This window comes from Trachypithecus francoisi, unplaced genomic scaffold (genome assembly GCF_009764315.1).
Source record: "Trachypithecus francoisi isolate TF-2019V2 unplaced genomic scaffold, Tfra_2.0 Lachesis_group21, whole genome shotgun sequence".
Lineage (NCBI taxonomy): Eukaryota > Metazoa > Chordata > Mammalia > Primates > Cercopithecidae > Trachypithecus > Trachypithecus francoisi.
Window position 1 is genome coordinate 21,818,710 of NW_022681467.1, and position 22,934 is coordinate 21,841,643.

The window sequence follows — 22,934 nt, forward strand, 5'->3', positions numbered from 1 at the left end:
TCTTTATGGGGGCTATTTTTTAATGACAATAAAAGAGAAGAATTAAGATGAAATCAAGAATAAATGAGGAATGGTTTACTGTTTTTCCTCTGACCCTTTTCCTGCCCACAGCACTACCTGACATGCTTCAGTGGCACGATTGCAGTGCCCTTCCTGTTGGCCGATGCCATGTGTGTGGGGTACGACCAGTGGGCCACCAGCCAGCTCATTGGGACCATTTTCTTCTGTGTGGGAATCACTACTTTGCTACAGACAACGTTTGGATGCAGGTGAGATTGGGGTACTAATGGGGGATGCCAAAGCCCCCAGAAGGCATTGAGCTGTGCCGTTTGCCTAGGGCTGTTTGCAAGGACAGAATGGAGGCAGGGGAATGTCCTAGTGGCCATTGGTCCCCACCCCCGCAGTGTTCCTCCCAATCATTTCCTCTCTTGGTGAACGGCACTACCACCACCTTTCCCTACCCAGTTGTCCAAGCTGGAAACTCGGCCTAACCCTCCTTCCCCTGCCCCCTTGGCAAGTCATACTTGCTCCCCAGAACCCCTCTGTGCCCCCATTCCTTGAGTTCAGACCGGAGTGTCCCACCAGGCTCCCTGTTGACTTCCCTGCCTCCAGGGCACTGCTCTTGGACTCACTTCGTGCCCCACACCCAGTGCCATCTTTCTACTTCCACACCCTCCTCAGGGTGAGCCACATTGCAGCTCTCCTCCCTTTTTACACACCAGGCTGCACCCAGCATTTAGGCTTGCCGTTGCTCTCTGCCCCACCTACATTTCCAACCATGCCTCTGAGCCCTGTCTCCTGCCTTCCCTGGCCTCACTCCCGAGGGCCCACTGTCTATCTTCCTGTGTGTCTTCTCCCCACCCGCCTGGCACACACCAGCTCATCCTCCAGACCCAGCTTGTCCTGCCCTCCCGACTCTGTGGAGCCCTTCGTTGTTCTCTGAATTCCCACCTTGTTTTCATCCTTCCAGTGTGGCCCCTATTACAGTTTGTCCTTTTTGTTTCTATGTCTTCTTCCCATGGTGCTTCCTCCTTGATGCCAGGGCTTTGGCTTGTTCACTTTTGCATTTCCAGCCACCAACTTAAATGGACATGGAGCTGGCACAGGAAGAAGAAACATCCTTATCTACCCTCCTACCTCCTCCTGCAAGCTTGCCTTTTCCTCTCCTTTCCTGCTCTTCTACCCTCTTCTCAGTGCAGCCTCTTACCTTACCCCAGGGCACTGTTCAGAAAGTGAAGCCTGCTCTGGCAGGACTGTCCTAAGTTCACCGCCAGCTGTCTCTTGCTCCGTCAGAGACAGGCTGAGTAAGGCCTGGCCCTCCCTGCTGTGGGAGGTGGGTGTGAGCTGAAGTCAGGGACTGCATTCTGATGAGTTAGAATCCTTCGGGACCTCAGAGTTGCCCTAACACGGCGTGGGGATAGGGGAGCCTTGGAGGGCAGTGAGCCATGTGCAGGTGTTCTGGTTGCCAGGGTGGGCCACACCCTGGGAGGGTAGGCCGCAGGTCTGCTGATGGAAAGAAGCTATGTGGACTAAAGGCTTTGGGGCTGGCAAGCTCTTAGGGTTCCCAGATCCCAACCCTTGCTAGTCTGCCCACAACTACCAAGCTGGGCTGACGGGAGGAGGGTCTCCTCAAGCCCCCCAGGGGCAGGGCAGGGATATCACTGACCAACTAGGGGGAGGAGATGTGGTCTGGGCCTTCCAAGAAGGGCTCAATCTGACTAGCACCCTCTTTCATTCTTTGGGCACAGTGTTCAGGGCTCTCTGCTTCAAGGCCAGAGTGCACGGCAAAGCTTTTGTTGGCTGACTCAGGATCCTTACCTTGCCCATGGAGCACTGGCTCTCTGGAGAGACGTTCTTTTTCTAAACAGCTGACTTATCCATGGATTTGTAGGCACAATCCCTCTGTGAATTTGGTCAGTGTCTCTAGTTGAGCATTATTGGTTGACCTGAATAGGGAATGAAAGCTGTCTTTATTGCAGTGAAGTGTGCACCGTGTGCAGCTCTGCCCCAGCTCATGCCAAAGAGGCCAGGCCTGGCCAGCAGCTGAGCCTGATGAGCATAGTTGCTAATGGGACACAGAAGGGAGGGTCTGGGGGAACTTGGGGTAAATACTTTTGGTTACGGAGGGCATCATCTTGCCCACTGTTGGGGCACAAGACCTAAATCGAACTACCCAGGTCAGCGTGGTTCACCTCCCTGCTGGCCTGGGAAGCAGTTTGAGCTGAGTTAGAACAGGAGAGGGCATTTGACACCCTACTGGGATGGCTCAGGGACCCAAAATGCAGAGCTGTGGCCTGGAGGAGGGTGTGTGTCTGTGTGCCCCATGTCCACGAGGCGGGATGAAAGCAGCATTTCTTGCTGTGTTTGTGAGGAGTCAGAGTGAGTCCCCCATGACCTCTGGCTGTGCAAGGAATGGCAGCCCCACCTCTGCTTCCATCCTCCCCACAGTGTGGCCATTTGCTTAGTCATAAATCAGGTGGTGCTGACTCTAATCACGTCAGCAACTGTGTGCTGCTGGGCAGGTGAGGGTGTGCTGGGGACTTTGGTGGGGTGTTGGGCTTGTGATAGGGGTTTTCTATGGTTGTCAGGGTGTGGGTGGTACTCGTCCTCTTAACCTGGACAAAGCGAAAGAGTACGGGCTCAGCCCTGCAGATATTCAGTGACTGGTCTGTGTAGCAGGTGTGGGATCTGGCTGTCATGGGGAGCAACGGTGAAATCAAAGCACGTGGCCTGCAGCACGAATGGCAGCACCATCAGGGAGATGCAGTACATCCTCCAGGGGACTTGGTGGGAGTCCTGGAGGAGGTGGGATTTGAGACAGACCCTGCAGGCTCCAAGGGCTCTGCCCAGGAAGGCTGAGGGAGCAGCTTCCATCCCAGCAGGGGCAAAAGCAGGAAGTCACAGCCTGGCATGATCCTCCTGACCAAGCACACAGAGGCTGGGGCTTGGGACTTATCAACAGGCACAGGGAGCATTCAATGGCTTTGTTAACGGGACACACCCTCTGGGGCTGTGCCTTGAAGGATGTTACTTAACCAAGTATAGGGGGTGAGGACCATCCCAGGGGATCAGTGACATCCATGAGAAAGGAGACGGGGCCCAGGCAAGCGTCAGGCGTGTGGGGTAGGAAGGTGACTGTGCTGGGGCTGAACTCATCCCCCAGTCTCACTCTTTCTCGTTCTGGGGGTCCCTTCCTGCTTTGAATCCTTAGCTGGAAAGAGAAGCAGCACGGAATGGAATGTGCTTCATGTGTCCTGATTAAAGAATCTTTCTAGCGGAGCGGCTTAGAGAGAGCCTTTGGGATGGGGGAGGGGAGCGCCCCTGCTGGCACCTTGCGGCCAGCCCGGGCCCTCCAGGCTGAGCAGGGCTCTTGCTATGAATCTTCTGAGCCTTCTGTGTGTTGCCTGCACCCCTTGCTTCCTCTCCGACCAGCAGGTGGGCTGTGAGCAGAGGCTCAGATGGGAGCTCCTGCTCTGCACGGCCTCAGACCGTGTTTGCAGACCTTCTTCTGTGTGGGTCCTCAGCACACTTGGGGGCTTGCTATGCAGGGGGCTGCGTGTCTGAGACAGTGAAGGGGCACTGAGGCAATGAGACAAGCTGCTATTTCCCCCCTTGACTGGCCAGTCACCATGGGGGGCATGTTTGCTGCACCCCATGTTCGTGTGTCTCCTCTTTTTTCATCCACCCCATGTCTCTCTACCCTCCATCCCTTCCTGTTGGAACCCAAACTCCTCCACCTGTCCTCTTCCCATCTTTGCACTAGAGCAGAAGAGGCCGGGCTGCCTCGTCAGCTGCACCACCTCTCACAGCCTTGCCTCAGGTTTCCTGTGGGGTTAGTGAGGGAAGAGCAGAAATCCCCAAATGGCCAACTACTCCATGAGCATATGCCCTGTTCCCATCCAGCAGAGCAAAGTTGGCAGCCAGACCTCAGTAGGGTGAGGCCCCCTCTGGTACTTGGACACCCAGATCTCACTCAGGACAGCATCTGTTCTAGGGGTGCTCACCAAGATCACTGCTGCCAGAGCTGGACACATGGTCATTGCAAGTGAAAGTCAGATTTTGGGATACTTTTATGGAATTCTAACCCCTTGGGTATCAAACCTACACTTCTGAGGATAGAGAGATGCTTACAGCATGTGGCGTTATGACCTTAGACAAGTGACCCCTCCAGCCCTGTTTCCTTTGTGAAAATGAAAGGAGGCTTTTCCCTCAGGTGTCCTGGGAATGATATATTTTGCCCTATTTTAATGAATATATTGTGTTGTTGTAGAGTATTTTGTTTCTTAAAATAGTTTTTGGGAGCTTTTGCATACGAAAATGTGAACTCATATTTTAGACTTTTAGTTCTGCTACTTGCTTAGATAGATCCATCATAGGCTGTGAATTATCATTTCTCTTAGACTTCTGTGTTTATTTTCTGTTCAAAAAAAGATGGAATAAATAGCTAGAGCAGTTGGGGTAGAGAGGCTGTGAGCAGGGAGCAAGGTGGAGAGGAAAGGCAGACGCAGCCGGGAGTGTGGGCCTGACTCCCAGCAGCACCGCTGGAAGGATGGCAGATGGCCTCTGTGGGCTTTTGTGCGTTGTGTTTTTGGAGAAGCTCACCACTCATTTCCTTAGGCTTAGAGCAGAAGGAAACATTTTTCATGTCCAGCTTTCATGATTTCTAAGACACAGTCGGAGACTTCTCCAGCTCCAAAGGTCGCTCCCCTGTTGTGTTTCAGCTCTGTATCCAGCTTTGTGCATTTGACTGTCTCTTGCTGAGTACCCGGTATTTCTGTCGTGCTGGATGTTGTGGGTGAAGGAAACCTGAGGACAAATCATGGCCTGTGCCCTTCAGGGGCGGGCCCTCTATTCTGCAGAAGCGTCTAGAGTACAGGAAGGAATGAGGTGCTGTGGTCAAGTCATCCCCCTCGTTTCACATGGGCTCCTGATCTGTGTGGAATGCTATCCTGGAAACCTGTTTCATTCTATAAAAATGACCAGAGTTGATGGGAAACCCGTGAAGGTGAAACAGATGTGTGTCTTTGCAGACCTTACCCGAGCACAGAAGGCCAAGCATAGATGCCACAGCATGGGGGCACATTTCCCAAGGCTGACTGACTGAGACCACATGAAGCATGTCTGAGTTGTGCGGGCTCAGACCCTTCTTCCTTCACTGCACATCTCGCCTGGCATGAAAGTTTTCCATTTCCTCCAGGGGCCGTTGTCTTTTTGCACTGGAGGTTGTGGGCCTTAGCCCCGGTTGTCGAGGCCTTTAGGAGGCTTTGATGCTTTCCAAGCCTTTGCTTAGGGAAAGGCGGCTTCCTTGTGGCCCTTGCTCATGGCATTCCCTCTCCCTCTCCCTCTCCCTCCCCCTCCCTAGCTTTTCCTCCTCCCTCCTCTTCTTTGACCTTGATCCCTTGAGTTTTGCATCAAGGAGGTCTTCATTACCGAGTTCCCCTGAGCGAGGATTCAACAGTTCTCATTTTGGTTGGTCTGTGATGTCAATTCCAGTTAACCTTTGTTCTGGGAATTAGTACAAAGCCTTGAAAATCCAGAGACATGAGGGCAGCGTTTCGAGAGTCCCCTAACTCCCATTTTTTTGTGGCACCTCCCAGCTTCCCAGAGTTCCCACCCCTGACCCTTGGTGTCTCTAGGGCCCTCCAAGACCCTGCCCCGCCGTCACCACACTGACTTGCCCGCAGGCTGGTGGAAGGAGTCTTACAGTGTCTGAGGGGCCACCCTCAGCCTTTCACTCCAGGCCCTTCTTAGAGGCATCACTCTGACCTCTCCAGCAAAATGAAAGCTAGGATGTCCCTCTCAGAGGAGCCCCTCCTGGCCATTCTCAGGCCTGCTGTAGGCACACAGCACATTCATGTGCTGAGAAACAGTAGGGTTTGGCCAAGAGAGTCATTGTAGCTGGTTTAGGAACCTGGCCTCTAACCAGATTGCCCTACAGAGAGAGAGTTCCTCTGTCTTCTATCCTGTCAGGTTCCTGGGGCCTGCAATGGAACCTTGTCCATTATATGTGCTCACTGAGTACAAGGGGTGGCTCCAGGAGACTTTAAGGTCTTAAATCTGGGGGCTTCGAACTCATGATTGTTTATAAAACTTAGAAGCACGGAGGGATGCAGTGATTAGATTGGGGCAGGGGAGACCCCATTTCTTTTTCTGTATATATATGTTGGGGTACAAGTGTAATTTCTTTTTAAATTTTTGAGCCACTTGAAAGTAAAGTTGCAGGCTGGGCAAGGCGGTTCAGGGCTGTAATCCCAGCCCTTTGGGAGTTTGAGGCGGGAGGATTGCTGGAGCCCAGGAGTTTGAGACCAGCCTGGACAACATAGTGAGACTTTGTCTCTACAGATAATAAAAATAATTACCTGGGTGTGGTAGCATGCACCTGTGGTCCCAGCTACTCAAGAGCCTGAGGTGGGAGGGTCGCTTGAGCCCAGGAGATGAGGCTTCACTGAGCCATGAACATGCCACTGCACTCCAGCCTGGGAGACAGAGCGAGATCCTGTCTTAAAAAAAAAAAGTAAAGTTGCAGACAGCATGATGGCTCACCCCTACATACTCTCCTAGCAATGAGGGTGTCTCTTGTGTATCGCAGGAGACCATTTGTCACACCTAACAACATTAACAATCATTGTTTCATCATCTCATACGCAGTTCGTATTTAACTTCCCAGTTGTTCCTAAAATACCTTTCCCAGTTATTCCCTCTCTAAACCAGTCACCTTCGTGTGGTGCCTTTGTTTGTTGTGTCTCTTTGCTGTCTCCACCTTTTTCCTCCCCACATCATCATCTTTTTTAAAAGATTCCAGACCTGGTGTCTCGTGAGTATATGATTTTGTCTTGATTGTGTCCCCGTCACATTGTTTCATTTGTCTTACAATCCCTCTCATTTGTTGTCAACCAGAAGATGGGGCTGGAGGCATGATTGATTTAGGGTAAACATTGTTGCCAAAATTACTGTGTAGGTGATCTCAAATCCTTTGTATTCTGTCATGTCAGGCAGGCACATAATGGCACATTATAGGGTTTTGTGCCCAAATAAAAAATTTTTACCATCCATTTAACTAAAAAAGAATTTAAAATTGTACATTAATATGGGAGACCAGACTGGGTGCAGTGGCTCATGCCTGTAATCCCAGCACTTTGGGAGGCTGAGGCGGGTGGATCACCTGAGGTCGGGAGTTTGAGACCAGCCTGGCTAACATGGTGAAACTCCGTCTCTACTAAAAATACTGAAATTAGCTGGGCATGGTAGCGGGTGCCTATATTCCAGATACTTGGGAGGCTGAGGCAAGGACAATTGCTTGAACCCAAGAGGCAGAGGTTGCAGTGAGCCGAGATAAGGTAGACCAGTGAGAATGCAGAGGTGTTGACCTTGGCTGAGGGTCTCTGCCCTGTCCCCCCTGCCAGCTGCACTGAGTCCTTGGACGCAGAGGCAGCTGGGCTCCCTTTCCATCATTCAATACTCACGTGACTTTGGACAAGCTCTCCCCAAATAAGTCTCTCCAAGCCCTGTTTCCTCAAGGGTAAACTAACCATAAGATTGTTAGTGAGCTGGACACCATGGCTCATGCCTGCAATCACCCATGGCTCATGCCTGCAGCACTTTGGGAGGCTGAGGTGGGAGGATCACTTGAGCCCCGAAGTTCAAGACCAACCTGGGCAACATAAGGAGACCTTGTCTCTACAAAAACATAAAAAAATTTAGCTAGGTATGGTGGTGCACACCTGTGGTCCCAGCTACTCGGGAGGCTGAGGTGGGAGGATTGCTTAAGCCCAGGAGGTCAAGGCTGCAGTGAGCTGTAATTTGCACCACTACACTCCAGCCTGAGTGACAGAGCAATACCCTGTCTCAAAAGGAAGGTTGTTAGCGAGCATCAAGTGAGGTGATGCCTGGTACCTGTCCACACTCAGTGGCTGACTCTATTTATCTTAGTTTTCCCCACTGGGAGGGAAGGAGGCAGGTAGTGCAGTGGGTGTGCAGCGAGCAAGGGCTGGGCAGCCTCGTGGAGCAACGCGGACCTGATGAGTGCAGCAGGGCTTGGGGTTGGCCACACTGCCAGTGTCCCCGGCCAGGGTGGGCCCCACTGACCCCGGAATCTGTGTCAGAGGCCATCAGAAAATTGTAAGGGCATTTGATCCAGCCCCTCCTGAGGCTGGAGATCGTCTTGCCTCAGCCAAGCTTGTTCTCTAGGGCGGGTCTACTTGCTTTTGTTCCTGCAACTCTAGCTTTTCTGGGTGGTCTCCCTTCAGTTACTCCCCCCTTGCTCTGTTAGCTGGTATTTGTGATGTTTCAAGGGCCTAGGAGTCTGATTGAGTCCTCTTGTTACATGTACGTTTAATGAATTTGGTTCTCTACAACCTTTCTTCTTCGACTGGCAGGTCCTTCTTGTCCCAAACATTTCCCCAGGCTCTGAATTGTTCATCCTCCTCCTCATGGCCTTCTGCTTCCACCACCTCCCCTCCCCTAACCCCCATTCTTCCTTTTTAGGCAGGTGACTGCCCTGACAAAAGCAGCTCTACACAGGAGTGAACAGTACTTATCACCAAATAAGGATGGAAGCTCTTTTCCTGTTTTAAATTTGGGGAGTTTTTTCAATATTTGGCATGACTCTGGTGTTTTAAGGAATATGTCGTCATCTCCTTGCCTCTGCTGCCCGCATCCCCCTAAGTCTCACCCCCCGAAAACACTTGATAGAGTGATAGAGTTTTTTAAGATGTCACCTCTATTGAGGGGCAATAGATATGCAGTAGAATTCACCCTTAAGCTGTACAGTTAGATGAGCTTATACCGATGTGTGCAATCACATCACCATCACCATGAATAGATAGGACAGTGCAGGCTACTTTCCAGCAGTTCAGCAGGTCAGTGGATGGATGGATGGATGGATGAATGGATGGGTGGATGGATGGATGGGTGGATGGATGGATGGATGGATGGATACAGTAAATGATAGAACATGTCATCAATTAAGAAAAAGTTTTCTTTGACACATTGTGTCTTTCTTTTCTTTTTGAGATGGAGTCTCGCACTGTTGCCCAGGCTGGAGTGCAGTGGCGTGATCTAGGCTCACTGCAACCTCCACCTTCCGTGTTTAAGCGATTCTTCTGCCTCAGGCTCCCAAGTGGCTGGGATATAGGTACCTGCCACCACGCCTGGCTGATTTTTGTGTTTTTAGTAGAGATGGGGTTTCTCTATGTTGGCCAGTCTGATCTCGAACTCCTGACCTCAAGTGATCCTCCTGCCTTGGCCTCCCAAAGTGCTGGGATTATAGGCATGAGCCACCATGCCTGGCCTTGCTTTTCTTGAAGCGTACTTTGTATACACACTCCTAGTGGTAGATTCAATAATGAACCTATAGCTCCTCAAAGCCAAACCTGTTACATCTCTTAGGGATTAATTTTCAAAAAATTTTCCTGCAGTTTAGACTCTTGAGTGTTCCTTTGACAATGCAAGGTTTTGTACCGACTTTGGTGGTTGTCTTGTAGATTAAGAAGCCAGGCACAGAGTATATATGCTCTGCGTTGGTGAATTTTGTTTTTGTTTTATTCAGTTTCATTAATAGTTTAGTTCTGGGCAGATACATTTTGTACCTTCATGGTGCTTCCCATAGGAACCATTGGCTTTTAAGCTTTCTGTGATGGCACCATAGGAGGACTGCAAGCTGCCTGGCGACTGGAGGCTTATCTGGGTGAATCATGAAAACCCGTGCACATTTCATCCCCAACTCTGAGCGCTTTTAATCTAATCACCACTCTTCCAAATTTGCAGTCAAAATCAACTTGCCAGAAAGACTTAACCTTTATTTTTAGTTTAATAGAATTCCTTTCTGAGAATATTTGTAAATAGCCCCTTCATTTCATTAAGTATTCATTGGTGCTGAGGATACATGGTGGGTCAAGACGGTGGGTGAAGCCAATCCACTTCCTACTATCAGGGGATGCCTACCTCAAGGTTGAGGTGGACAGGAAAGTTCATGGGGAGTGCACCAGCACAGAGAGCAGCAGCCCGAGGAAGGGAGCAGACAGAGGCTAGGCGCATGTGGAGATCTGATTCAGGCTGGCTCGTCATTCGAGTGGATGCCAAAGGGAATTAAAAAGCAAAGACGACACACAGAGCCATGCCACAGCTTGTTGGGATGTCCTCTGTGGCTTGGTTCCTTCAAGACTGAGAATAGCTTCAGGGTGAAGGTCACCTCTCCCAGTTCTCCTACAGTGGTCCTTTCAGAGCAAGTCCTTCACTCGTTTTCCTCTTGCTGCAGGAAGAACGCAGGGCATCTGTCATTTAGTCCCCACTGACCTTCACCATATGAGCTCCCTGTGCTTTCGCCCAAGTGTAGTCCTGTGAGGGTTCCTGGGTCTGTCCTGTGGCTCTTGTTTTGCACTTCCCCTCTCTCTGCCCGGAATACCTGTAACCCTCACACACATGGCGAAGCACTTCTCGTGCTTTAAGACTCGCTCAAGCGACTGCACCTGCAGAGCCCCGCAGCATTTCACACCATCACACATCACTGCCCCTCATATGTGACCGTGGTTAGTGTCTTCTTCATGCAGCGGAAACAGAAGGGCTCAGGAAGTGTTTTCCATCGTCGTATCTACATATAATTGCGCTGGTGTGAAGCAGATACCCAAGAATCGTTTATAAGGTGACAAAATGATAAATCCCTTTACCTGGCACAGGGGTTGTCAGTCTCAGCCACCCCTAGAAGGCATTGTTGAAAATGCAGATTTGGTGCCACCCACCCCTGAATCTGGCTAACTAGGACAAGACGCAGAAATCTCCACATTTAACCAGCACTCCCAGAGAACCCTGAAGCAGCTTCCTGGTAACTTGGGAGGTGACTTGCAGAAATCTTGACAAAAAGCCCTAAGTTATAGGGGAACACATTACAGATTCAAAGGAGATCATGGAATATTTACTGGAGGAGGTGATATTTTCTCTGTGCCTTAAGTGACAAATGAAAACTGAACTCGTATGAAGGAGCTGGTGAGAGATACCAGGCTGGGAGTGGGGTTCAGGTTACCTGGGCACCAAGCTGGACATGGGGGGGGCTCTGGCAGGGTTTTGAATAACGTAAGGACTGTGGGGGAGTTGCTTAGGTTATCTTGCTGTCCTGAGGCTGGAGCCTGACATGGGATGTCATCATGTCAGAGTTGCTGGTCTGCTCAGGATTTTGTTTTTTAAACTAATGTCTAGTGGCCACTATTAACTGTGAGAATTTCCAGCTGCAGAAACCCACTGCCTCTTCACATATTTAAGATATATTTTCCCTGTAGACGGGTCAGAAAAACTTCTTCTCTAAAAGGCCAACAGTAAATAGCCTAGGCCTTGCGTGCCTCTGTTAGTGCGCTGAGCTCCACCGTGACCGCGTGAAAGCGGCCGTTGACCACGAGTAAATAAATGGCTGTCCTCTATTCTAGTACAGCTTTACTTACAAAACAGGTAGCACCCCAGATTTGGCCCACTAGCTGGTTTGGCAGCCCCTGGTGTAAAGAAAAGCACAGTTTAATGTATTTCCTTTCCAGTCTTTAGTACAAAATAAAAGAGCAGGCCGTCTTCTTGACCTGGGGAGACCCACCTGGGTGCCTGAGGTTTACGTGGTCACATGAGTGCAATAGGGGCCGTGCTGTGGGTGCAGAGAGAAGAGCTGAGAATTGACCAACTTCACACTGGGCAAGCACCTAAAAAAGTCACTGTTACCACCTTCAGTCATTTTCTTGGAAAATTGGCTTTGTTAATTGTGATCTAGGGAAACTCTCTCGTTTGTTTAACGTGTTCATATGCTCTGGTTGCAACTTTCCCTGAGAATGTTTCAGTCAAGCCAGTGACAGAGCCCACACTTAGTGCTGGCGTCTTAACAGCTTGTGTCAGGCGATGTTGCCTGGCTAGATGTGAACACGTAATGCTGGCATGAGCAGCCCTTTCCAGATTGTCTCGGGAGACTTTTTCTATCGTCATCTATTTCAGGGGAGCCCAGGGTCCCAGCAGCTCGCAAATGAGCGAGTGTCTTTGCAGCAGCGCTCTTGGGACCTTTAGTCCTAGTTAAGCCATCAAATGCTCACCCCGAAAGATGGCAAGGTCAGATGCCAAGGTCAGGTTCAGGCTGAGGTCTGACTGAAGAGTGGAAACCAGATCCAGTCTTTCCTTTTGCCATTTCCAGTGAATCACCAATGCAGTGTGATGTGTGATGGCCACATTCCTAAGGATAAAATCTCTAAACGCAGTTCACCATTTGTATTCCACTGCCCTAGGATGCATTGGTTGAAGTCGGAAACCATAGTAAACCAGATGGTATTTGGACCATTCCATACAGTATCCATCCCTAAATTACATGCTGTCCTTTCAGTCCAGTCCTGAAAATCTGTGCTTATGGAATACTTAGAAGTCAAACAGTGTTTTCCCTTTGACATACATTCCCACTTCAGGTGTCCTTCACTTCTGCTATCCTCTGGGCCCCTCTGGCAGGTAATTATAACTGGATGGTTATTGAAGGGCATACCTATGGGAGTGGCCATCAGCAATGCATCCAGTTTGTATGGTGTAGCCTGCCTCTGTGCCTTAAAGCCAGCACCCTGCCTACTCTGGATTGATGTCATTGCATGATTAAACAGCCAGGAGAGCATCTGTAACAAGGACGTCTTGACCTCCCTGGCTCAGAATGGTGTGTGCTGGGCTCTGGACTTGCAGCGAGACTGCTCGTTCTTTAGCCAGAGCCAGTTGGATTTCTCAGTCCAGTTCCTGTTTCACTGTGGGTAGGACTTGCTGCCAGATCGCTCAAAGGGAAGGATGCTGGGTCCCTGTCTCGCTGGCAAGGCCACTGACTAGGCTCCCTGGGGCATTTCAGGATTTGGATGTGTGAGAGTTCCTAGCCCTGCAAACAGGATGAGCCAGTTTAATATTTTACCCTCAAAATTATGTTTAAAATAGTGATTAAGTTCTGATGCTAACCCATAAAGCCACTTTAATGTGACTTAGCTGACATGCTGTACATTTCCATTAAAAAATGGTAGTCTTTTTGAATAGCTAAAGTGTTCGTGAAGTCAATATGAAGTATCTAAAATATAATCAAATCATGTCATTTGAGGATCTCTGCATTTAGTTTGAGGATGTGGGCAGCAAATTTAATGGAGATTCTGCAAGTTTTCTGGGCCCTTTAAAAATATGTTTGAATACCTTTAAGTATTTTTATGATTAAGCAGAATATTTATTATGTCTGCTATCACGTTGTAACTTACAGCTCTGTAGATCTAGATCACTATTATGATTTATCTGTAATCGGCGATTAGGGCAATCTTTGATTCACAAAATGAAACAACGGAGGGAAATTTTTTCCTATGATAACCAATAATAATTTTAAAGGGAGGAGGAGGGAGGTAAAAAAGCAGAAATACACTGATGTTTAAAAAGGAGTTTATGGCTGGGCGCGGTGGCTCAAGCCTGTAATCCCAGCACTTTGGGAGGCCGAGACGAGCGGATCACGAGGTCAGCAGATCGAGACCATTCTGGCTAACATGGTGAAACCCCGTCTCTACTAAAAAATACAAAAAACTAGCCGGGCGAGGTGGCGGGCGCCTGTAGTCCCAGCAACTCGGGAGGCTGAGGCAGGAGAATGGCGTGAACCCGGAAGGCGGAGCTTGCAGTGAGCTGAGATCCGGCTACTGCACTCCAGCCCGAGCAAGACAGCGAGACTCCACCTCAAAAAAAAAAAAAAAAAAAAAAAAGGAGTTTATAAGCTCAGCAGGAAAGAGGGAACCTCAAATGCCCGCAGTCCCCCACCTGCAAGAGGAAAGGTGGTGATGGCAGGGGCCGGTGTTGGGGTGTTGGCACTGACCACGGGGCCCACCCTGGAACTGCCTGGGTGGGAGGAGAGTGGCAATGGGGAGGATGAAGAAACCACTGGCTGTGGCTGCATGGCACAGGAGAGCTTTGCAGACTGGGGCTTTTTCTCCTAGGTGTGCCTGCATTTACTCATGTGCTGTATGTCTATGGAAAAGACTGTTAAGCTGTCAAATAGTGAACTACCTCGGTAGTTCCTGATGCCGTGATCATGGTTTTGGTCTCGTTTCTTTTAGGTTACCCCTGTTTCAGGCCAGTGCTTTTGCATTTTTGGCCCCTGCTCGAGCCATCCTGTCTTTAGATAAATGGAAATGTAACACCACAGGTAATTGCAGTTATTTCCACGTATGTCATTGGGGTCCCTTAATGCAGGTGTAAAGGGAGGCCTGGACATGCTGCCCTCAGCAGTGCTAAATCCTTTCTGGAATTAGGGACAAAGCACAGAAACCCACAAACAGCTTAGAATGCTCCATCTGTGGACCGTGTCTGTCTCTCTCTTTCTATCCACTTGTTCATCCCTAACCCTAGAGCAAGAAAGGATCAGAATTGACCTCATTTCTCTGTTAATGAAATTGACAAATATGGGAACGGAATAGAAAAATATTTGTGCTATTTTTCTGCCTCTCTCTTTCAGTGGATTTTATGACCCACCAGTAATCACTCTCTTTGCTGCGTCAGCATCCCTTCTCTGAAACATCTTTGCTTTTTAAGGATCTGGCTACTGTGGTTTGCTGCAAATGACTTTCGTTCCCCTTCCTTAGTGATTGCAAAGATCCTTAAGGAACCCGATAAGGTCAGGAAAAGATAGGGAATCTGAGAAAATCAGAGTCAGACCTGTACTCTCAAAAATACAATTACATTTTGACCTTCTAGGAGCAAAGTTTTCCAGCCTTCATTTCCTTCCTTGCTCCTAGGAGTTACTTTGTGACCACTGATTTGATCTGGGAACTGGAAAAGGCCCTCTGTTTTATCTAAGTTTTTCAAACCTCAGTCCAGCAACCTTGCTGTTGGGCATTTCAGTGAGCTGTGTGCAAAGGTTGTTTTTTTGTGTGTGAGGCTGGTGCTAGTAACGTGTATCACCACTTCAGTTAGCTTTTGACAATCTGGGGAGCTCTCAGTCAGTGAATTCATTTGGTTAAATTAGCATTTGAGGATCCACCTTTCACTAAGATAAGCTGTACTGTTAGATGTTGAATTTTAGGGATGGGGATCGACACAGATATAATAAAAACAGGCAGAAAATTCTTCTTAAAAGGTAAAATGAGTATGTCATGTGAGACATCAGTGTCACTCCAAGAAAAACTTTTTGTTTTTGTTTTCAAGATGTTTCAGTTGCCAATGGAACAGCAGAGCTGTTGCACACAGAACACATCTGGTATCCCCGGATCCGAGAGGTAAAAGACAAGCATTGTCTGCTTTTGGCTTCTTCATGTTTCTTCTCAGCTTCAATGTTGGTTGACCCAGGAAATAGCAGTTACTTTTACTGAGCCCTTCTTTTCTTTTTCAATTACTGATACGTTTATTTCTCTTGTTAAAGTAAATGTAGTTAAGCAACACTCTAAAATAAAGCATATGGAAATGCTTTGGGCAACCAGAAGGAATGGTTTCCTCCCTCCCGCACACCAACAGACCTGTCCACTCACACCCACCAGCACAACTAGCTGAGGTTGGTAGCTCCCTGGACAGAGCTACAGAGGCTCATCATCGACAGATAGAATTATTCACTCTGGCCTCAGCGTTTGCCTGTGTTCATTGAAAGAGCTAAAGATATTTGTCTGCCAAAGTGCAATTGAACGGAAGCAGACATGAAGTACGGCTGACAGTGTATTAATATTTTCCAAAACCTGTGAGATAATTCACTGTCAGTTCAGAATGAGCACAGATGTGGCCATTCTGCACACTAAAAACATCCCTTTAGAATTTCTGTCAACAACACTGTCTTGTCGATGTCCTGGGGACTTACTCTTTAAAGCTGAGAGTCTTTATGCTGCAGTGTTCCTCTAAGGCTGGTCTTTAAATGTTGTGTTTCTTAAATGGGAATTATAAATTTTTGCCTGCATCATTTAGCAGTGGAAAAGGCATGTGGGCCGTGTGTCCAGGACCCATTTCTGTAATACACCTGCCTCAGGAATGCAGGCCCCAGTTAGCGCCCACTGAAGTTTCTTGTCAGGTCCTGGGGGATTTTCCAGCTTATCTCCCAAGTTAGATGATGTAAGAACTTACTGCCTTGCAGAATTCTCAGTTGTGGTTGTAGGTGACATTCTGAGCGTGCAATGTACAAGCAGCTCACTCTCATGTCTGTGCCATCTCTTGTTGCAGATCCAGGGGGCCATCATCATGTCCTCACTGATAGAAGTAGTCATCGGCCTCCTAGGCCTGCCTGGGGCTCTGCTGAAGTACATCGGTCCCTTGACCATTACACCCACGGTGGCCCTCATTGGCCTCTCTGGTTTCCAGGCAGCGGGGGAGAGAGCCGGGAAGCACTGGGGCATTGCCATGCTGTAAGTGGGAACATCTCTCCTCGTCCCACCACTTCAGGGCAGCCTTTAGGAACATTCACATAGACTTCAGGAGATAATGTTTTCAATAATAAGAATGGTCTGACAGTTCCAACTTTATTTGCTTCAAGCTAGGGAATAGCCAAAGGTTTTTTGACCCAGAGTTTGGGAAGTGACGTACAGTTGAGTATGAAGAGTGTGGGTTGTAAGGTTTTAAGCTTTGGTAATGGGGTAAGGTGGTGGCACCATTTGGTTTTGACTTTTGAGGTCTTGCCAAGTCTCATGTGCATGAGTTGACATACTGAGAAGCCAAAATTTTTCTTTTTTTCTTTTGAGACCGAGTCTTCCTCTGTCACCCAAAGTGGAGTGCAGTGGCACGATCTCGGCTCACTGCAGCCTCCACCTCCCGGGTTCAAGTGATTCTTCTGTCTCGCCCTCCTGAGTAGCTGAGACTACAGGCACATGCCACCACACCCGGCTGATTTTTTTTTTTTTTTAGTAGAGACGAGGTTTCACCATGTTAGCCAGGATGGTCTCAATCTCCTGACCTCGTGATCCGCCCGCCTCGGCCTCCCAAAGTGCTAGGATTACAGGCGTGAGCCACTGCTCTCGGCCAAGAAGCCAAATTTTTATATCATGAGACTCAAAAATATTCAGAGTGGCAGGAGTCTGGAGTATTTCCAGAGAAGTTGCGGGAAAGGTCTGTTGGCATTGATGATGTGGCTCTTCTCCCTACGCCACACTGAGCTCTGCACTCCTGGCGGGTGGGTGGTTGGGGGAGGGACATGGTTTCTGCTGGGGTCCTGCTAGTCAGTGCCTGTCCTTTTGTATAGAATGTCACATCCATTAAAGATGTCCCTTGCCCTGTAAGTAAAGTTAATATTTTGTGTTAATGAAGTCACAGGGGAGTTTGATAATATTATTGATGATTAGAGCCACAGAACTCTTTGTAACACAGAGCCCACATTCTCTGTGTGTCTGCAGAGCATGTTTAAGAATTGATTATGTGTAGGTCTGCGGTTCCATTACTCTGGAATTTAACCAGCCAGTAAAATTCCTAAAACAGAAGAAGTCATCACGTAAGAGGATTTTTCATTTGTTTTGTTTTGTGAAATATCCTGCAGTTATTTAATAACAGGTGGTATTTATTGATCTTTTTTACTATGCACCAGTTCTTTATATAACACTTGTATATAGTATCAGATAAGGTATATCCTAGTGTTATCCCATTTAACAGCAGAGGACACTGAGCACCACAATATAATGTTATTTGCCCAGAGTCATACAGTGAGTTAAGTGGCCAACGTGGGTTTCAAAGCCCAAGTGTTGGAAATGGGCCTGAGCCCATCCTACTCAATCCTGTTCTGTGTATTAGAACATGACGTACAAATAAAAGTGAACCATAGCAGAATTGTTATCTACACTTTACAAATTAAGGTGTGTGCAAATATCAAGTTTTTTTCTTTAAACAAGGTTTGAAGGAGGCACATCTCACACATGAGCATGAATACCCATCATCATGCTTTCCCAAAACTGTTCCTTTTTTAAGATGGAGTCTTGCTCCGATGCCCAGGCTGGAGTGCAATGGCGCGATCTTGGCTCACTGCAATCTCTGCCTCCCGAGTTTAAACAATTCTCCTGCCTCAGCCTCCCAAGTAGCTGGGATTACAAGCACCCACCACAACGCCCAGCTAGTTTTTGTATTTTTAGTAGACACGGGGTTTCACCATGTTGGCCAGGCTGGTCTCAAACTCCTGACCTCAGGTGATCTGCCCACCTGGGCCTCCCAAAGTGCTGGTATTACAGGCATGAGCCACTGTGCCCAGCCCAAAATTGTTCTTAATATTCTCATTTCTCCGAAGGTTGGGCAAAACATTCTTCACACCAGTAGAGGTGGGAAGATGGCATGTAAGAATATTCTTTCAGCAAAATGTAATTAATGCCAAAACGGATAAATAGTAGGTATAGTACAGTAAAATTTGAAACTAGTAACAAAAGGATGAACAAAACCCACAAAGCACTTAGAAGCTTAAAAAAAAAAAAAAAAAAAGTGTTAAAAATCACTTTCAGAGGGGAAATGGAAACTTTGCAATTAATTACTGATAGTTTAGGAAATGGTGGCAAGAACAGCACCAGTCACACTTAGTAGCCAGAGGTGTTCTCAAGAAAATTCACAACCTTTAAAGGAGATACAGCACGTGAAGAATTTCAGTAGCTAAGAAAACAGGACCAAAAAATGAACATAGTAAAAGCAGGGGGAATGAATTAATAAAGATACAGAAAATGTGAAACAGATAGAAGTGGTAAATCGGAAAGCTGGTCTCTTGAGGGGAAAAAAAACCCAATGTAGACAAACTTCTGGCAAAGCTAAGCAGGATAAGAGGATGCCTGTGCACGTAGATCTGCCACAGATCCCATCAGAGGGAGCTACCTCCCCCCAAATTAAAACAAAAAGTAAGAAAATAGTGGTTTCCAGAAAAGCCTAAGTAACCAAAATTGACTCCTCCTCACTCTAAGTATGGGGGTGCCTCCAAACTTGATCCTGGCCCCTTCTCTCCATGCGCTTCCCCCGAGGAGATCGCATTTCTTTGAAGGTGAATATTTCCGCGGAAACCTGTAGTTCATACCTGTGAACTCCAGATTTACAGAGCCAGCCCTCAGCTTGCCCTCTCCACTTGCTGACTGAACTACACAAGACATCTTCAACTGTAAATGAAAAAAGCCCCAGACTTTTGATTCCTTTCCTGCCCCCGAAACCAGTTTCTTCTGCCTTCCTCGTTTCGATAAATGGCACAACTGTGCTCTCAGTTGCTTCAGCCAGAAATGTCTATCTGCTCTTGAGTCTTCCTTTCCCCTCATCCCTCACACAGCCCATCCTGCCCTTCCTCCTCCAGAACAAGTTCTAAACCTGTTTTCTTTTCCAGGCCTTCACTGCCGCCACCCTCTGCGAGCCTCGCCCTTGGCCGTTGATTCCTCACTGTCCCCAACTTCTCCCTCCTGTCTCCCAGGGGTCCTCCTCTATCCCCTCCTTTTGAAACATCAATTAAACACAAGCTAGAATTCTGGAAGCTTTGGGGTCTTCTTACTGTTCCAATGTCTGGAGCCTCACGTGCTGCCCTTGGTGGGTGTGTTTGCATCTCTTGGCCTGGATACCTGGAGCCCCTTTGCTCTGAGCACCCAGGCATGCAGAGATGGGACATGATCTTGAATTATTTAGATGCCTTCCTCCACTCCACCCTTACTTGTCTCTTTCTGTAACCTCTTCTTGAAGCCTCCTGGAGTCTTCCTCTTTCTTCTCCTGTTTTCTATCTCTTTGTCTTTTTCACGAAAATATATTCGTGAGAATTATCTTTTGCTTTATCTCTTATTCCTTCTGCCAAGACTGTCATTTACACTCTGGTGTTTTTTCAGTTTCTTTTTTTTTTTGAGACGGAGTCTCGCTCTGCCGCCCAGGCTGGAGTGCAGTGGCCAGATCTCAGCTCACTGCAAGCTCCGCCTCCCGGGTTTATGCCATTCTCCTGCCTCAGCCTCCCGAGTAGCTGGGACTACAGGCGCCCGCCAGGTCACCCGGCTAGTTTTTTGTATTTTTAGTAGAGACGGGGTTTCACCATGTTAGCCGGGATGGTCTCGATCTCCTGACCTCGTGATCCGCCAGTCTCGGCCTCCCAAAGTGCTGGGATTACAGGCTTGAGCCACCGCGCCCGGCCTGTTTTTTCAGTTTCTAAGAGCTCTTCTGTGTCCTTGGGCTGTCAGCTCTGTGAGGGCAGGGCCTATGTGCTGGGCAGGTCACCTCGGCACCCCCGGCACCTGCCCCTCCCGTGGCTGAGCTGGCGCTCAGTGAGCAGGTTGTGAACTAAGGAAGGAAGGCTCAGGAAGCCCCGTAAACCCATGACCACAAGAGCAACCAAGATAGTTGTTGAAGGACTCTGATTCCTAAAAGAAACCCTGGGTCCAGATGGTTAGACAATGAGTTCTTTCCGTCTTCAAGGAGGAGAGAATATATGCACCATTTAAACTGTTCCAGAGCTCTGTGAAAGGAGGGAAACTCCCCAGCCAATCTTAGCAGCAAATTCTGACTGAACTAATACAAAAGGAGAGCCAAGGACCATCGTTTTCTTTCCTGTGGTTGTGTTAAAAACAAACAGATCCTGAGCTGATGGATGTATTGTGGCACATTCTAAGCAACGAGCCCTGAGTTCAAATGTCTTCAGGTAGCATGCTCAAGTTCAGCATCATTCTCTACTGTAAGGCTTCTTCCAATCTTTAAAAATGCAAATGTGCAAAAGACTCTATTCACCTTCAGAAAAGGGCCTTAGTATCCAGCCCTGTCCACCCTTAATTTGTTTTTTAAATGCCACACATCTATAAGCATATCTTGGTAGACTATTCCTTAGAGCATGTTTGGGAAGATGCTGCTACAGATAACACAATGAAAGAACAAGGCATAATGTATCATTTCAAGAATTCACAGGCCGGGCGCAGTGGCTCAAGCCTGTAATCCCAGCACTTTGGGAGACCGAGACGGGCGGATCACGAGGTCAGGAGATCGAGACCATCCTGGCGAACACGGTGAAACCCCGTCTCTACTAAAAAAATACAAAAAACTAGCCGGGCGAGGTGGCGGGCGCCTGTAATCCCAGCCACTTGGGAGGCTGAGGCAGGAGAATGGCATGAACCCGGGAGGCGTAGCTTGCAGTGAGCTGAGATCCGGCCACTGCACTCCAGCCTGGGCGGCAGAGCGAGACTCCATCTCAAAAAAAAAAAAAAAGAATTCACAGATGGTCAAATATTAAAGTGTATTGAAATCGATCATGGCTGCATGGTAGGTTTTATTTTATTTTTTTAAATTTTGAGACAGGGTCTCATTTCATCACCCAGGCTGGAGTGCAGTGGCACGATCTCAGCTCACTGCAGCCTCTGACTCCTGAGTTCAGGCGATTCTTATTCGTCAGCCTCCCAAGAGTACCTGGGACTACAGGGTAGATTTTATTAATAAGCTCTTATTGATAAAAACTATGGTAATAGTCCCCTCCCCAAATTTTATTTGTAAAATTCAACCTACGTCCTTGCTGCAAACTTAGCAATGTGAGAACAGAAGGAATTTTTTTTTTTTTTTTTTAGACAGTTTCACTCTTGTTGCCCAGGCTGGAGTGCAATAGGGCAATCTCGGCTTACCGCAACCTCCACCTTCCGGGTTCCAGCAATGCTCCTGCCTCAGCCTCCCAAGTCACTGGGATTATAGACATCTGCCACCGCTCCCAGCTAATTTTTTGTATTTTTAGTAGAGACAGGGTGGTCTCAAACTCCTGACCTCAGGTGATCCACCCACCTCAGCCTCCCAAAGTGCTGGGATTACAGGTGTGAGCCACCACACCTGGCTGTATAGAAGGATCTTTATGCATAAGATAAAAATGCCTCATACTTGAATGATGAAATATTCAAATCAGGAGCTTAAATAAGCTTGTTTATTGTCACTGGTATCATTTAAAGTTATTCTAGATGTGCTAGTCAGTGTATAAAACAAGAAAGTAAAATAATGTGAATCCATACCAAAAAGATCAGAGAGGAGAGGGGATGGTGACTTGCCTGTAGAGGAATTAAATACATTCCACAGCTTCATAAAGAATATGGTGGTCCTGGGACAGGGATAGACATTGGTAGAGCAGAGTAAGAAGGACAGAATCAAAGAAAAATAAGTATTTAGTATAGATGACAGTCATATTTGAAACCAGTAGGGAGTGGACAAATTGTGTAGGAAAAACTATTTTTGGGAAAAAGTTAGACTCCTAATTTATATCAAATTATATTTCAGTTGAACTAAAGACTTAAATATATAAAATAATCATAAAAGTGCTAGAAGAAAACCTAAATAAGTGTTTAATCCTAAGGGAGGGAAGATCTTTCTTAAAGCAGATATTGAAAAGAGAAAGATAGATTTTGCTACTGACACATTTAAAATATCAAAAAGCACTGAATTAAAAACGAATCTGGTATGGTGGCTCACACCTGTAATCCCAGCACTTTGGGAGGCTGAGGTGGGCAGATCACTTGAGCTCAGGAGTTCTCAACCAGCCTGGCCAACATGGTGAAACTCCGTCTCCACTGAAAATACAAAATGAGCCAGGTGTAGTGGCAGGCGCCTGTAATTGTAATCTCAGCTACTCAGGATGCTGAGGCATATGAATCACTTGAATCCAGGAGGTGGAGGTTGCAGTGAGCTGAGATTGTGCTTGAACCCAGGAGGTGAAGGTTGCAGTGAGCTGAGATTGCACCACTGCACTCCGGCCTGGGCGGCAGAATGAGACTCTGTCTCGAAAAAAGCTGGGGAAATACTCATAAAAATGTCACAAGAAAGGCTAACGTCCCTAACTCGTAAAGAGTTCTACTGGTTAAAAGTGAGAGAGGCTGGGCACAGTGACTTAAACCTGTAATCTCAGCACTTTGGGAGGCCGAGACGGGCGGATCACGATGTCAGGAGATTGAGACCATCCTGGCTAACACGGTGAGACCCCGTCTCTACTAAAAAATACAAAAAACTAGCCGGGGGAGGTGGCGGGCGCCTGTAGTCCCAGCTACTCAGGAGGCTGAGGCAGGAGAATGGCATGA

General features: G+C 47.9%; 1 protein-coding gene across 12 annotated transcripts in view; it reads left to right on the top strand.

The window, feature by feature from the left end:
- The window catches only part of SLC23A2 (solute carrier family 23 member 2), a 150,114-nt gene that overhangs the window by 101,159 nt on the left and 26,021 nt on the right, over positions 1 to 22,934 (top strand). For all 12 annotated transcript variants that reach the window (XM_033185712.1, XM_033185711.1, XM_033185713.1 and 9 more), the window contains 4 exons: positions 112 to 269; positions 14,067 to 14,155; positions 15,154 to 15,224; positions 16,150 to 16,331. In XM_033185712.1, the coding sequence (XP_033041603.1) occupies positions 112 to 269; positions 14,067 to 14,155; positions 15,154 to 15,224; positions 16,150 to 16,331 (500 nt within the window). The remainder of the gene's footprint in view (positions 1 to 111; positions 270 to 14,066; positions 14,156 to 15,153; positions 15,225 to 16,149; positions 16,332 to 22,934) is intronic.